The sequence below is a fragment of the Eurytemora carolleeae genome, unplaced genomic scaffold, assembly GCF_000591075.1.
Source record: "Eurytemora carolleeae unplaced genomic scaffold, Eaff_2.0 scaffold338, whole genome shotgun sequence".
In the NCBI taxonomy this organism is placed as follows: Eukaryota; Metazoa; Arthropoda; class Copepoda; order Calanoida; family Temoridae; genus Eurytemora; species Eurytemora carolleeae.
Genome location: NW_019396530.1, coordinates 190,863 through 207,548, shown reverse-complemented (window position 1 = coordinate 207,548; position 16,686 = coordinate 190,863). Strand labels below are relative to the sequence as shown.

At 34.3% G+C, this 16,686-nt stretch overlaps 1 protein-coding gene across 2 annotated transcripts in view; it reads left to right on the top strand.

The window, feature by feature from the left end:
- Positions 1-16,375, top strand: part of LOC111704936 (uncharacterized) — a 47,196-nt gene extending 30,821 nt beyond the window's left edge. For both annotated transcript variants that reach the window (XM_023477334.1, XM_023477333.1), the window contains exons 38-59: positions 112-270; positions 720-831; positions 2,176-2,327; positions 3,599-3,696; positions 4,290-4,365; positions 4,671-4,715; positions 5,090-5,182; positions 5,328-5,485; positions 5,810-5,906; positions 7,760-7,982; positions 8,631-8,724; positions 9,024-9,180; positions 9,254-9,500; positions 10,355-10,433; positions 10,545-10,634; positions 11,428-11,541; positions 12,269-12,359; positions 12,713-12,782; positions 13,550-13,693; positions 14,351-14,487; positions 16,015-16,082; positions 16,210-16,375. In XM_023477334.1, coding sequence (XP_023333102.1) covers positions 112-270; positions 720-831; positions 2,176-2,327; positions 3,599-3,696; positions 4,290-4,365; positions 4,671-4,715; positions 5,090-5,182; positions 5,328-5,485; positions 5,810-5,906; positions 7,760-7,982; positions 8,631-8,724; positions 9,024-9,180; positions 9,254-9,500; positions 10,355-10,433; positions 10,545-10,634; positions 11,428-11,541; positions 12,269-12,359; positions 12,713-12,782; positions 13,550-13,693; positions 14,351-14,487; positions 16,015-16,082; positions 16,210-16,360 — 2,655 coding nt within the window. In that variant the 3' untranslated portion in view covers positions 16,361-16,375. The remainder of the gene's footprint in view (positions 1-111; positions 271-719; positions 832-2,175; positions 2,328-3,598; positions 3,697-4,289; positions 4,366-4,670; positions 4,716-5,089; positions 5,183-5,327; positions 5,486-5,809; positions 5,907-7,759; positions 7,983-8,630; positions 8,725-9,023; positions 9,181-9,253; positions 9,501-10,354; positions 10,434-10,544; positions 10,635-11,427; positions 11,542-12,268; positions 12,360-12,712; positions 12,783-13,549; positions 13,694-14,350; positions 14,488-16,014; positions 16,083-16,209) is intronic.
- Positions 16,376-16,686: the final 311 nt, after the last annotated feature.

Genomic DNA, 16,686 nt, shown 5'->3' with positions numbered 1-16,686 from the left:
AAACTAGTTACTCTTTCATAAGGACTAATGAATGATGTAAAAAAAAGCATCAAAAAATATTTTCTATTTGAAGCAGTTCAATTTTTTTTGCAATAATGAATAATATTGCAGGTTGAAAATATGACCTGCCCCACCTTGATCGGAGTAAACAGTCGAGTTTTGTCTCCTGGGGAGCAAAGATTGCCCCTGGACGAGAAATATATCCTTAGTGTACTCTGGGGAGTAACAAGCAATAAGATTAATCTATTCAGGGAGCATTTTACTCTCAAGGTAAGCGTTTTGGTTTTAAAGGAAGTGTACAGTGTACAAGTATTTTTCAGTGTTTGGATTTGCAACGTAAACCCTTAAATCTTATTTGATAATAATATGAGGAAGATATCGTCGTTATCATAAAATGGATATTTTTTATTGATTTTTCTTTCTGGTTTTTATTTGTTGTATTTTAACTTCATAGGATTTCAGATTTGAATTTCTTAAATATGATTTGATTTGATGTGATTTTGATTTTGATGTGATTTTGATTTTGATGTGATTTTGATTTTGATTTCGATTTAGATTTAGATTTAGATTTAGATTTAGATTTAGATTTAGATTTAGATTTAGATTTAGATTTAGATTTAGATTTAGATTTAGATTTAGATTTTGATTTGGTCTGGCCGGTCTGGTCTGGTCTGGTCTGATTTGATCTGATTTGATCTGATTTGATCTGATTTGTCTAGGTGTCGAGTCCCACCTTGGTCCTCATGCTGACGGAGGAGGACGAGATGACGAAGACAAGGTTCACGGATATCCAGGAGTTCATGTTCAACACTGAGTTCGTCAAGAAGCAAGGTTAGAAGGAGTTCATCAAACCTAATAATCTGCTGTACAAAGGGTTTGTCCATTAGGACCGGCTAGACATGGTAGTTGACCTGAAAGTGCAGTATTGTAGGGAATAACTTTAGGATTTATGAAATAATACAATAAACGATTTTACGCTTTTATTTAAAAATTGTAAACCCTAAAAATTTCTCATTTGTATCAATTGAATCTTAAAGTTTTTCTCTACAATACTGCACTTTCAGCTTATATACCATGTCTAGCAAGTCAGTACCTTTAAAGAGGGCTTGTAGACATTTTTCCAAATAAACCTCCCCCCTCCCTCCCTTTGTGGAGAAGCAGATCCAATTCACAACGGTACCCTTAAAAGATTTGTCCGTTGTTGTTGGAGCCTTCATAAGTTTACAGTATTTAACACCTTGAAAGGCCTGAAAAGAGGAACCTTTTAATTAACCATCATTCACTAGCTGTAATCCTGCTTTAACCCGGTTATAGGGATTTGAATTTTGTTCAAATTATTCTGAGGAAATATCTAAAAAATTTGGACGCAAATTTTTTAATTTTGAGCATCTATAAACCTTCCCAGGGGTCATGTGAGGTCCCACACAAAATGTTGGTCCGATCGGTTAAGCTGTTCTGGCCTTTATTGGATATAAACGGACAGACTGACGGACTAACAAAGTATATATAGACAAGGCTTTTAGGGTGCTTCGCGCCCATCTTCTATTTCAACTTTTAATTGTGGCTTTATCTGCGAGCATCTTCTCTTTGTACAAATGTACTGTATTAAAAAAATTTCAAGTTTGCGGATTTAATAATATGTTTTCGCGCATTTTCTAAATTCTACAAAAATAAAAATCTTTTAACACAATTTTTTAACATTTTTTCATTCATAAACCTTCACGCGAGATCCCACAAAAAATTTGGGCCCGATCAGTTCAGCCGTTTTGACGTTTATTGGATACAAACAAACAAACAAACAGACACCAAGACAAGCCAAATTTATATATAGATAAAATCTTTTCTTGTCCAGGGAGAGCCGAATAACATTAAACAACAAGAAGAAAAAAAATAATTTTATCTTATTATTCTCGTAACCTTACTCAGACAGAACATTGCCGAGATTTTTATTTAGTCTCCTCCTTTTCCATTTTCCCCCCAATTATTAGTTACTAGAGTTAAAGAACTCCAGGTACTCTAACTAGTTATTGCCTAATAAGTAGATTACCCCTGGGGACCCATGAGCTTCCTCAAAGAAATTCAGCTCATTTGGTCCAGCCGTTTGGCAAGCTATAGCTGACATATATATATGTGTGTATACGAGCGAAGAGCTTTATTATATAGATTAATTATTAGACAACCCGGCCTATGCCCTGGGCTCGGTGAACTGTGATGAAGCTGAGCTGAAACCTGTTGATACAGTTGGACTCATTCATTCCCTTCTCCTGGACATGCTCAACATCATGAAGCTCAACGCCAAGTCCAGGAACAAGTGGCTCAGGATACAGGTAGATTCTGATTTGGGACTACAGAAGAGTTAAACCAGCCTTAGGTGGTGTAACTAAAATCTCCGAAATAGGAAGACGACTTTTAGATCCAAGTTATGACTTTTAATACCCTAGGGAGCATGAGACACAGTCATTTTTCAGAGTGAACAGACCCATTTTACTTATTCATCGATCTAATAAGTGTCCAGTTAAACTATTTGCTTTTTAACAATTCAAAGTCGTCTTCCTATTCAGATTTTCTGATTTTGTACAATGTACATGTCCGTTGTTTATTCAGATTTTCTGGTTTTGTACAATGATTATGTCCGTTGTTTATTCAGATTTTCTGGTTTTGTACAATACATGTCCGTTGTTTATTCAGATTTTCTGGTTTTGTACAATGTATATGTCCGTTGTTTATTCAGATTTTCTGGTTTTGTACAATGTCTATGTCCGTTGTTTATTCAGATTTTCTGGATTTTTACAATGTACATGTCCGTTGTTTATTCAGATTTTCTGGTTTTGTACAATGTACATGTCCGTTGTTTATTCAGATTTTCTGGTTTTGTACAATGTATATGTCCGTTGTTTATTCAGATTTTCTGGTTTTGTACAATGTATATGTCCGTTGTTTAATCAGATTTTCTGGTTTTGTACAATGTATATGTCCGTTGTTTATTTAAATTTCGACCTCAGCAATTCTTAAAACAATGAAAAATGTTTGTTTTCATGATTTTAAAGTGAGAATAATTGGCTTGTAGGTCGCTAATGTCATGGTTTAATTTGAACGGCTGTCTATAAACTTCTAATTTGACTCAAAAAGATCAGATTTTTTACTTTTCATTATCACCTTTTTTGAAATTAAGGAAACAAATATTTTATGTCTAGATTTGGTTTTGTTTGACCTGGGTTGGTTTGGTTTGGTTCGATTCGATTTGATTTGATTTGATTCGATTTGATTCGATTTGATTCGAGTTGATTCGATTTGGTTCAATTTGGTTCAATTTGGTTCAATTTGGTTCGATTAGATTCGATTTGATTCGATTTGGTTCGATTTGATTCGATTTGGTTCGATTTGATTCGATTTGATCGATTTGGTTCGATTTGGTTCGATTTGGTTCGATTAGATTCGATTTGATTTGATTTGGTTCGATTTGATTCGATTTGATTCAATCTGATTTGATTTGATTTGATTCGATTCGATTTGGTTCAATATGGTTCGATTTGGTTCGATTGATTCAATTTGATTCGATTTGATTCGTTTTGGTCTGATTTGATCTGATCTGATCTAGATGAGTAAAGAGAAGAGGGAGCTACAAGCTAAAGTATCTCAGGCCCAAGAAGGATCAGGTCTGGAGTATCTGGACGAACTGGAACCTAAAAAATCAGGGTAACTAAAAATAATACTCGACCAGGATATAAACTAAATAATATAATATGGGAGATTTTACACTAAGTTTTTGATGAGCCAGCTGCCAGCCATGATAAGCTAGCAAGTGCCGAACATAGCAGTGTTGTTTGGGATGTGTATTGTTTAGTTTAATCCAATCCTGTCCAGTGTCCATTTTATGACTTAGTCCAAGTTACTATACTACAGTATACACTAGTATTATTTTTTTTTTTTTACTTGACAAGTTAAGTTACATATAAGATATAGAGAATATGTTCATTGGAGGACTTCTTAAAATCATAAATAAGTAATCTTCTTATTCCACAGTTTATGAATTCTACTGTAAGATGTTCCCAAACGTCTGATTTCATTACAGAAAACTCAGGAATAGGAAGTAGACTTTTAGACTCAAGTTATGACTTTAAATAGTCCAATGAACATTGACACCGTAATTGTGCAGTGTAAACAGACCCAATTCACTTAACAATTAATTTAATGACTTACTAGTAAAGCTATTTGCTTTGTAACAACATCAAATGTACTTCAGTACTGCTTTAATGTCGTCGTCCTAGTCTACAGTATTGTTATTTTAGGTTGCACATCACTAGTTTGCAATATTCAGCAGTAACTGGTCCTGACTTTATTGCTGCCACATCATCAACTGATCAGGTGCTTTTTTCAGAACAAAAACAATCAATAATAAAAAGCAATATTAATAACAAAAACTATGCCAATACAATATATGAATAACAATAATATCAATAACACAAACAATGACAACAATAAAAGCAATATCAATACCAATGACAAAAATAATATTAATAACGATATAAATATCAATTTCAATTTTAATACCAATTACAGTGAATAAAAAAAGAGGATTTCTATGATAAATTATCAAAACAATAATAAAGATTTAACAATTTTTTACATTAAAAAATAGAATAAAAAACATTAATTTGATCCAATTCCAGGGAGATGTTGAGACCATGGAACAATCTTTACCAATGTTTCCCGAGGTAGGTCAATGAAGGAGTAAACAAACCAATCCTTGGAATCCATTCCGTTTTCATTCTGGATCCTGGTTCTGTTCTTTTCTATGAGAAAATGGATCCGGTTCAAAAACCAACTTTAAAAAAAATCTTTTGGAAAAAAATTTCAGAAAATATGTGAGATTTTGGTCTTTTAAAAAAAACAATATTTATTATTGATACTATCCGAAGTGCCGGGCGTTGCCCTTGAAATTTTAAAAAAAGGGTAAAATAAATTTTGAATTTAAAAAAAATTTCAGCCTATGTCCCCTTCTGGGTACCTGGCTATAGCTGACATATATAAAGGAGCGAAATCAAAAGTATTTATCAAAATAGTTTTTTCAAAAAACTTAAATTTTTAGGAAAGCTACCAACCCCTTTTTGAGAGTTTCTTCACCTGGTTGCAGAGGAACAAAGGATTTGAGGCCTATACAGCAGAACAGATTGCAACTAAGGTAGTATACCCTGATACATCTCATTTTATAATAGGGGTTACTCTTTCTTTCTTAGGACACTCAGATAACTAGGCTCTTAAAAATAAATCTGATTTTGATTTGATTTGATTTGATTTGATTTGATTTGATTTGATTTGTTCGGCAGGTGTTCACCAAGCTGCATATCTTCTCTGTGTCCTACAACAAGTTGAAGGAGGTTATGATGGATCTGAGCAGGAACGGTGTAGAGGTGGCTCAAGGAGACGCTCAGCAAGTTCTGTCCGGGTTCCTGGACTCATTTAGTCTCCCACAGTTTAATCACAGGTTTAGCAGACATATTAGCTATTAAGGGATTGGTTGTGAATTTCCATTCAGTGGAATCAAAGCTTAAGCAGAAAAGGTGTAATGCTTTGTGTAAAGAGTATCTTCTTCATGCTTTATCTTTATAGGGTTTTATGGGTACAGGTGTCAATCAAATCTGCCTATTTACAATGCTCTGTAATAGCGCCTGCAGTCACATCTGGATACAAAACGGGTTAGATAATGTGTTCAATAATGGTGACTAGAATTTGTGAATCGAACTTGGCACTTTATAAAAAGTGAGTCACTTGAAATTACGTTTAAAGACCCTTAAAATTGTAATTTTAGGGAAGATCTGATACGGCTGATAGTCGACCATTTCTTCGCTGTTCTGAAGATTAGAGCCAAGATAACACTCAACCGTACTCTACAGTCTAAAACAAAGGTAAACTAAACTGTACTTTACAGTCTAAAACAAAGGTTAACTAAACTGTACTCTACAGACTAAAACAAGGTAAACTAAACTGTACTCTACAACTGTACTCGATTTTTACAAAACTAGCTAATGTAATTAGGTCACCAATGGGCTCCCTCAATAAATGTCGGTCCACCGATTTGGTTCAGTCGTTTGGCCAGATATTACGAACATAAATATGTAGCAAACATAGAGGCCCATAGTAATATTATATTGTACATTGTTCTTAGTTAATATTGCCCATTAGTAAATAAGTAAATCTTGTATTGCGATTAACCCAATTAATATACATAGATATATATAACTCCATCATACCCATATTCTGATTGCTTAACTACGTTATATAGAACAGCGAATAATTTGTAATTATGCTGTTCTAATTTAAAACTGAAGAAATATAGCTAGATGAAATAGAGACTCCATACTGTTTACTGCATGAAAATGATCGTTCCCTGTTTTGATAAAAAAATTGAGGGTCGTGTCCTAGTTGAGACATTGATTGTTTACAAGATCGTGTTCTAGTTGAGGTACCGATAGCTCAAGATCGTGTCCTAGATGAGACATTCATAGCTTACGATATCGTGTCCTAGTTGAGGTATCGATACCTCAAGATCGTGTCCTAGATGAGACATTCATAGCTTACGATATCGTGTCCTAGTTGAGACATTGATTGTTTACAAGATCGTGTTCTAGTTGAGGTATCGATACCTCAAGATCGTGTCCTAGATGAGACATTCATAGCTTACGATATCGTGTCCTAGTTGAGACATTTATAGTTTAAGATCGTGTCCTAGTTGAGACATTCATAGCTTACGATATCGTGTCCTAGTTGAGACATTTATAGTTTAAGATCGCGTCCTTGTTGAGACATTTATAGCTTGCGATATCGTGTCCTAGTTGAGGCATTTATAGCTCAAGATCATGTCCTAGTTGAGACATTGATAGTTTACAAGATCGCGCCCAGTGGTAGTGGCGTTGATAGTTCACAGAATAGTAGCCGTGTGTATCGTGTCCTGGTTGAGACATTGATCGATTAATAACTAGTGTCATGGGTTGACATCGATAGCTAACAAGATCGCGCCCAGTGGAAGTGGCGTTGATAGTTTACGGAATAGTAGCCATGTGTTGACATTGATAGTCAAGAGAATCTGATTTGCACCTGGATAGATATGTATTCGAGAAACCGTTATGGAGTAGGGCATTTACTGCATATACATACATCTTTAAGCAAAGAGCTTTATTGTATAGAAACAAGGTCCATAAAATTATGATGTCCGACCTATGAGCATTTCATGTTTTTCGATTTGAAATTTGATTATATTCAATAGTGGTATGCGGATTTCTTCTGAGCTCTTACAGAAACAATGGAGTTCATTATCATAATTAATCACTTAACAGTAAAAAGAACAACGCTATCTTCAGCAATTTTGATAAGATATCGTATTAAAGGTACCCTATGTGAATCTTGCATGCACATATTTAAATTTTTTAAGTAAAAAAAATATTATTAAATCCGCGAACTTTTTTGTTTTTGTTTTATTTTGTACAAAGAGAAGATCCTCACAGATAGAACCAACAGTTAAAAAACAAAATGGGCGCCTTTTATCTTAAATTTGAACTAAATTTATCTCAGTGTAATTATGTAGTAAATGTAGATAATACAATATTTAGATTTGATAAACATCTCAGATTAAGACACGGTTTTATGATAGAAAACAAACATGTATTTCTCATTGTTAGTCTATTAGAGGTTTAAAGGGTACCATCGTGAATTGGACAGGCCTTGGCAACAATCTTCTTAATAATATTTTACCCGTTTTTAGGACAACCTAATTTGTCTGGAGGTTTCTGCTGAGGATGTCGAGGATGACCAAGCTCCTGCTGCTCCTCCTGCGGAGAAGGAAGAGGATGAGAGGGATGGAGACTGGTATCTAGATCTGCTTCACGAAGAGGAGGAGGGGAGGCGGATGAACTGGGGAACTAGTGCATCTCCTCTTCCATCAGATACTACTGCTCAGTCGTCCTTACCTTCACAGTTCCACTCAGGGAGTTAGTTCAATCTTAGAGATTTAATTTAATGGTCAATGTTCGAATAGTTAGACATTTTCTAGCTGTGATAGTAATGCTGCCACTTCATTGCCTAGACCTAGCTAGCCTGTGAAATCTTATATAAATCATAGCTAGAAAATGTTTAACAAATCGGATACAAGTCCATTCGAGACTGGGGTGTATTACAGTCAAAGTCTTATAAATCAATACAATGAAGACGACTTTCTATTAGAATTTCGATTTCTACCAATCTTTCAAACAGCTGAGACTCAGATATGTAAACAAAGAGAAGTTGTCAAATATCAGCTTATCAACTTGTAAAATTGTTATTCGGAAAATGCATCAAAGCATCATTAACGAAAAGTCGTCGTCATTGTATTGATATTAACGCCGACAACTGTAGGTGGATGTACCTAGAAGTTTGAAAGTATATTATCTGCGACTAAACAACCACAAATCCCCTCCATCCCTGAATTGTAGGAATACAATTTACTGTACAAGAATTTTATAACTGAATAATTTAAGATAATCAATACGTAGATTTCACCAAATAAAATCCACCCCCCCCCCCTCCCCCCCCCTCATAATAGAATACCCGGTTGCGCCTTAAACAATAATTCTAAATTTTGAATAACTAAAATACAGAGGAGAACTCTGGAACTTTAGAGGATTTTATCCCGTTCTTTGAGAAGAAGATTGCTGGTCTCAATCGGAGAAAGAGGGATTGGTTTAGATCTAGGTCCGTAGTTTTATATCTTTTATTAACGAAAAGCAATTATAATACAGGGGTTTATAGTTCCGTCCTCCTTTTTTCCCCCGATGACGCACATTTGGTTAAGATTATATGTGTTGAATTTTGGAAAATAGATAATTTCTGGGAGTAATATTACAGGAATTTTTGGGTTAAAAGATTCAAAATCTTAACTTTTGATGTCCATTTTTTCATATTTTCACATTGTATTAAAAATCATTCCCCCCCCCTTGGGCAGTTCTCGACACCCCCGACCAGTTTACAAATATTATCTGTTTCTGATCCAGGTCTATCTCTGGACTAGAGTTCAAGAACTGCTGGACTATTGCTGGTGTGGACTACAAGGTCCTAAAGTCCAACTACCTCAGCCACTCAGAGGATTTGGGACTACTGACTAGCAGGATGGAGGGACTACTTCGAGACTACAGGAGTGTACTTGTCAAGGTAAGACAAGGGAAAAATGACCAAAATATTAACGTCATTCAGGCACTGAATTATCCAGACGCTTTATTTGCAGGATGTTGATATTTCTCTCCTGATCTCCTGGTCTATCCTATACTTGGAGCAGGAGGCAGGAGTCACCAACCTTCACACGGAGAACCAGAGGAACCAGCTCCTCACCATCCAGGAGAACATCATCTCAAACCTGGAGTACAGGAACCTCAAGCAGTTCTTGGTCTTGGCCATGTGCTTGGTGCATAAGATGAGGTTGCCCAAGGCAGAGAAAACAGCTGAGGAGTGCATTCAAACATGGATTCTTCTAGGGAACATACAGTCCACATTAAATAGACATTTTGATTGTTTTAACATCTTGAATACTAATGATCAGGATCATTAGGAATCTGAGAGTCTACAGGGGTCCATGGCAGACCGCCATAGGCTCGTCTCCCACGACTCCCACTCCTGAATTTACACTCAGCTCCTAACTGGGTTAATTCATTAGAACTGAACCGGAAGGAAGCTCAAGCCTAAAATCTCAGATTGAAGGATTGACAATGATTATTATTATTATCTAACCCGGGAAACGGAGCTAGATGCAAGTTTGTTAGAAAGCAAAGATGAAATAGAAACTTTTATATCCGCTTAGCACTGTACTTTTCCTTTTATATCCGCTTAGCACTGTACTTTTCCTTATATATCCGCTTAGCGCTGTACTTTTCCTTATATATCCGCTTAGCACTGTACTTTTCCTTATATATCCGCTTAGCACTGAACTTTTCCTTATATATCCGCTTAGCACTGAACTTTTCCTTATATATCCGCTTAGCACTGAACTTTTCCTTATATATCCGCTTAGCGCTGTACTTTTCCTTATATATCCGATTAGCACTGTACTTTTCCTTATTCTGATCAGAGCATGGTTTCTTTTCAGGGAAAATTGTCCTCTTCAAATATGCTTTATATGTTCTGCCTTGAGTTTCACGAATTGATGGTTCATGGTTGAAATAATTAATTTTTTCCCTTGTTCTGAACATCTTTTATTAATTCAATTTAATTTGGTTTGGTTTGCATGTTGGACTGCATAAATTGAAATAAATTAAAAATCCATAAAGCTATCTATGTGTTCTTTTTTTTTAACAAAAAGTCTATTGGTGAAAATCCTGTGTTGTTTGAGAAGGGTTCAGAATACAAGATTTATCAGATTTATTCTCAGCTGCCGGGCAGATTCCTTCCTGCTTAAACCTCTTCTATTCCAGGTAAACATCATAAAGATTATTATTATTATTATTATTATTATTATTATTATTTGCTTCGTTATCGTTATCGTTATCGTTATCGTTATTACTATCATCATTATCATTATCCAGGATGCTGAGTCAGCTGGAAAGTATATCCTGTATTCTGTATCCTACTGTTGAAATTAAACTACTGGTTAAATATACTCTAGTTCACTACAGGTTCGTAAACCTGCAATTAAGAGGTGTTTGTTTTCTTGAGAAATCATCCCCTCCCCTCTTTGAAAATGTTTTTTCTTCCTGATGTTTTATATGTTTTATTCGCTAAAAGTAATAAAAAAAAAATTTAAAAACTTGCATTTTGATTTCCAATTTTTCTTTTTTTCCCGAAGAAAAAAAATCCCCCACTCCTTTTTTAAAAAGATATATTTTTTAATCCTAATTTAAACCAGTTAAACTCACCAGTCTAACTTTAGAAATTAAGATTGAGTCTAAGGGATTTAGACTCGAGACAAAGCTTTAAACTAAATTCTAGCTGAGATGAATGTTCCCTAACAACATATTGATAAAAAAGGGTTTCATTTGAACATAAATTAGTTACATTATTATACATTCAGAGCTGAAAACTAGAATTAGATACCCTTAATCCCAATCCATAAATCTCTTGTATCCACTGTGGACACTTTTGATTTCCTACTTAATCATTTCTTTATGGAAATCCATAATGGATTCAGATTTCAAGAGCTTTCGCGGCTTCTGATTTGCTGTTCGTTTTCTGCAATCAACACTCTGATTGGTTACATTTTAAAACTTTCCTAGATTGTAAGATTAAACTTATCTCAGGATTTTTAAAAAGGGAATTTGATATCCACCCTTACAAGGTTTAAACTCAGGTTGACTGCAAAGTAAAGACATTTTAAAACTAATACTAAATCATGGGTTCCGCTAAGAAAAATAATATTTTCTAAATAGTTTGCTCGAAGGGTTTCTGTTTTTCAACATGTTTTAATTTCAGGGTTTCCGCTAAGGTTCAAGAGGTTTTGAGGTATGGTGCTCCAGTGAGCGGAGGTCAAGAGGCCACTGATCGGTTGACATCTCTTCAGCCTCTGATTACGCCGGCTATTAACAGGTTATCATAAACAACTCTTTTATGCCAAAAAAAATTGTAATTTAGCATAATAATTCTTTAAATATTTTGTAACCAATGTTCAAATGACTTTTAAGTAGAAGTGAAATCTGTTTTTTAATCCTGTTAATAACTATTCAGATTTGCCAAGTTAATTAGAAATGAGTGTAGTGTGTAGAGTGTGTAGTGTTGAGTGCAGAATGTCAAGTGCTGAGTGTTGAGCGCTGAGTGCTGTATGATGAGCCATGAGTGCGGAGTGCTCCGTGTTCAGTGCTCAGTGTTCAGTGCTCCGTCCTCAGTGCTCAGTGTTGAGTGCGGAGTGCTTCGTGTTCAGTGCTCAGTGTTGAGTGCGAAGTGCTAAGTGTTGAGTGCTGAGCACTGAACATTAAGAGCTGAGTGTTAAGTGTTCAGTGTTCAGTGTTCAGTAATTTAAGTGTTCAGTGTTGAGCGTTGATATGAGAATTGATTTGGGTCTTGGTTTAGAGTTGATAGGAAAGTTTTGAGAGATGATTAGATGTTTTGAGTGATGATTAGATGTTTTGAGAGATCATTAGATGTTTTGAGAGATCATTAGATGTTTTGAGAGATGATTAGATGTTTTGAAAGAAGATTAGAATTTTTGAGAGATAATTAGATGTTTTCAGAGATGATTAGATGTTTTGAGAGATGATTAGATGTTTTGAGAGATGATTAGAATTTTTGACTTTTATCAATAATAATTATGTTATAGAATGGAACAGGAGTATAGAAAACCAGATTCCAAAATGGTTGGAACAATTGCTATGAAGGAACGGATCCAAATTCCCCCGGAGGATTTCAAGGTAGCCTACAAGGGCTGATGGTCGTGCAGGATCAACAGTTTTAAACTTCTGTTTTCTCATTTTCGATTCACCGTTATCTGTCTTATTACTGTCACTGTTATCTGTTTTATTACTGTCACTGTTATCTGTTTTATTACTGTCACCGTTATCTGTTTTATTACTGTCACCGTTATCTTTTTTATTACTTACTGTCACTGTTATCTGTTTTATTACTGTCACTGTTATCTGTTTTATTACTGTCACTGTTATCTGTTTTATTACGGTCACCGTTATCTGTTTTATTACTGATTTTGAAGACCCTTATTCATGAAGTAACAACCATTATTAATTTTTTATTTTGAATTAAAACTTAGGAAGTAAAAGTTAGAATGACACTTGCATTGAAAAGACCTTTACCAGATGGAACCCCTATCAGAATTACAGGTAAATAAAGTGTAAAGTACTTTTTCTTAGACACTTTCTCAGGGGGCGACTGTACAAGGGAGGCAACCTCCCCTGTATAGCTTCCGAACTTCATTTTACCTAATTGCGGCACTCGATTCTACCCCAAACATTCAGGAATGTTTTTTTATTTAAATCGTCAACTTCTACTTCTGTTTAGGCACTTCTCTATAACTATAACTTAGACACTTCCTAGGGGATATTGCGCAACAGTGCTTTTTCTTAGGCACTTTCTAAATCTTCTCAATGGACGTTACGCAAAGAGTACTTTTTCTGAGACACTTCTCTACAACGATACGCAAAAAGTACAGTTTCTTTGACACTTCTCTTTAATGATACGCAAATATTACTTTTTCTTGGGCACTTTGCCATGGGCCGATACTGAAAGAGTACTTTTTCTCAGGCACTTTCTAATTGGACGATACGAAAAGAGCACTTTTATTAGGCACTTTCTCTGTGGAAGATACGATCTTAGGCACTTCTCAAGGGACCATCGCAAAGGACGAAACGCGAAGAGTTTTTTTTCGAAGTTTCAATTTTTAGGAATTTTTGATTCAAGTTAATCCGACGAATTAAGAAATTCCCAATTTTCTAGATTAACAACTTTTTATGGTTTTTTTAGATTGACAACTTGCCATGTTTTTTTTTCTATTTTGACAACTTCCTGGGTTTGTCTTCTTGTGTCAAGTTCACAGGAGCTCCTTTAAACTGTTGTTTAAGGATGTTTCCATATAACTCTGTTTGTGTAGGGAACGAGTTTATGGAGTTGACCCATGGTAATGTGAAGGTTGAGGAACAGACCTGTAGGTTTACAGGTTTAGACCTGGATATTTGTTTATCCAACATAGATACAACCTCTTCTGTATCCTTCGGACACCCTTCCAAAAGTCTAGGTAATGTTTTTATATACAGTGGTAGGCGATTTTATCAATTCAATGAAGACGACTTTCTAATTCAATTTTTATTTCTACCAATCTTTCAAAAAGCTTGGATTCACATAAAATGATGTACTTTTAAATGAATTGTACTTCCTGTATATTGGTATTGTACTAAATGTTTTATTTGCACTATTATATGTTTTGTCCTTTTTAGATATTGGTATTGTACAAGATGCATATATTGTACTGCTAAATGTCTTGTACTCTCTATATATTGGTATTGTACTACATGTTTAAGTTGCACTGTTATATATTTTGTACTTCCTAGATGTTGGTATTGTACTACATGTTTGTATTGTACTGTAAAATGTTATGTACTTTCTAGATATTTGTATTGTACTGTTGCTGAATGTACTGTTAAATGTTTTGTACTTCCTAGATATTTGTATTGTACTGCTGGATGTACTGTTAAATGTTTTGTACTTCCTAGATATTTGTATTGCACTGTCGCTGAATGTACTTTTAAATGTTTTGTACTTCCTAGATATTCTTACTGTACTGCTGGATGTACTGTTAAATGTGTTGTACTCCATTATAGATGTTGATATTGTACTACATGCTTGTATTGCACTCGCTAGATTTTGGTATTGTGCTACATGTTTTGTACTTAAGATATTGGTATTGTACTGCTCGATGTACTCACTGAGCGTGTAAACCTGGAGAAGATGTGTACTGAGTTTGGTTTGGTTCTGGCGGAAGCAGGGTTCTCATTCTTCTCCCTTGTACATCTAGTACACGATATTGTTAAGGAAACAAACCATTTATACATTAAAACTCACTACCCCTGTAACCATCTGACGACGACGTAGTGTTTGGTTGGACCGACGTCCTTACTACTTCAATATCAAGTGGATTCAAGTCATATTTTTTCAGTCAGATTGCAATGAATGTTTAGGGTGATCTACATCATAATTATTTACATTTACTCTTATTTATTTATTTATTTCCACTTTAAGGGACTGTAAGCATAATTATTTACATGTATTCTTATTTATTTATTTATTTCCACTTTAAGGGACTGTAAGCATAATTTCTAGAACCATGCTAAGAGGGGATTGTCCGTTCTGTAACGTTTAGCTAAACATTGAGGGCAGAGAACTCTGTGTGTTTAATTATATATGGTGTTTAAATTGCCGGAAAACTGAATGCATGCTAGCGTACAATATGAACTCAATGTAGTCAATGTTATATATGATCCCGAATATTCTTTTCCCAACAAGGTTTTCAAAATTTTGAAATTTTGATATCTGGGGACTTCTGGATAGTAAATTTTGATTTCTCTCATATTTGAAATAGTTTTCAAACCAAGTGGTCAACCATTACAAATGTTCTGTAGTTAAAATATGGATAAGTCCGTCATCAAACAAAGGTTTAAAGAATACTGTTGCGAATGGAACAATCCACTCTATGAATGGAGAGTTACCTGATATTATGCCTACAGTCCCTTTAAAATGGTGCAATCCGAATAGACGGAAATGGAACAAATTGTTTTTTGACCAAAGAGTTTCAGACCTAAATTGATTTAGATCTTAAAGTAGGTTGGATTATGTGTAATGTGTATGTCATAAGAAAATGAAACCAAAATATCCTTTTTTTTCCTCTTCATCTTATTTTTCTCATTGCTTCTTTGTATAAGAACAAATAACTTCATGTTATTATCTCATTGTTCCTTTGTATAAGAACAAATAGCTTCATGTTATTATCTCATTGCTCCTTTGTATACGAACAAATAACTTCATGTTATTATCTCATTACTCCTTTGTATAAGAACAAATAACTTCATGTTACTATCTCATTGCTCCTTTGTATAAGAACAAATAACTTCATGTTATTATCTCATTGCTTCTTTATATAAGAACAAATAACTTCATGTTATTATCTCATTGCTCATTGGTATAAGAACAAATAACTTTTATGTTATTATCTCATTGATCCTTTGTATAAGAACAAATAACTTTATGTTATTGTCTCATTGCTCCTTTTTATAAGAACAAATAATTCCATGTTATTATCTCATTGCTTCTTTGTATAAAAACAAATAACTTCATGTTATTATCTCATTGCTTCTTTGTATAAGAACAAATAACTTCATGTTATTATCTCATTGATCCTTTGTATAAGAACAAATAACTTCATGTTATTATCTCATTGCTCCTTGGTATAATTACAAATAACCTTATATTATTTTTCCATTGCTTCTTGGTATGAGTACAAACAACTTCTTAAATCAGACATCTTGTTACCCGTGCAAGAATGTTTGGTTTGGTTTGGTGTAGGAAACACGTGGTGTGGATCCAGAAATACTGGTTCTAGGACTAGTTCATGTTCTCCAAAATATTGTCAGGTACTCACGCTCAAACTATATTTATACTTTGGTTTTTTATAATAGTTAATCAGTTTGCAATTAAAATGTTTTGTTGCTTGTTTTATTATTATTTTTGAACAAATATAACAATTAAAGGTTTTTTAAGGAATCATGATGAGAAGAGTAACCTTTACATGTTCCACTCTTTCATTAAATACGTCATCATCTCCTGTCTTAAGCAGTCTGTTATATCGGAGGTAATATATTCGACCATTTATATCGGAGGTGATATATTCAATCTTTTATATCGGAGGTAATACATTCAACCCTTTATATTGGAGGTAATATAATCAATCTTCATGTCGTAGGTAATATATTTAACCCTTTATATCAGAGGTAATATATTTAACCCATTATATCGGAAGTAATATATTAAACCCTTTAAATCGGAGGTAATATATAATGTACCATTTATATAGCCTATAGGAGGTAATACATTAAACCCTTTAAATTGCAGATAATACACACAACCTTTATATCTGAGGTAATACATTAAACCCTTTATATTACAGATAATACACACAACCTTTATATCGGAGGTAATACATTAAACCCTTTATATTGCAGATAATACACACAACCT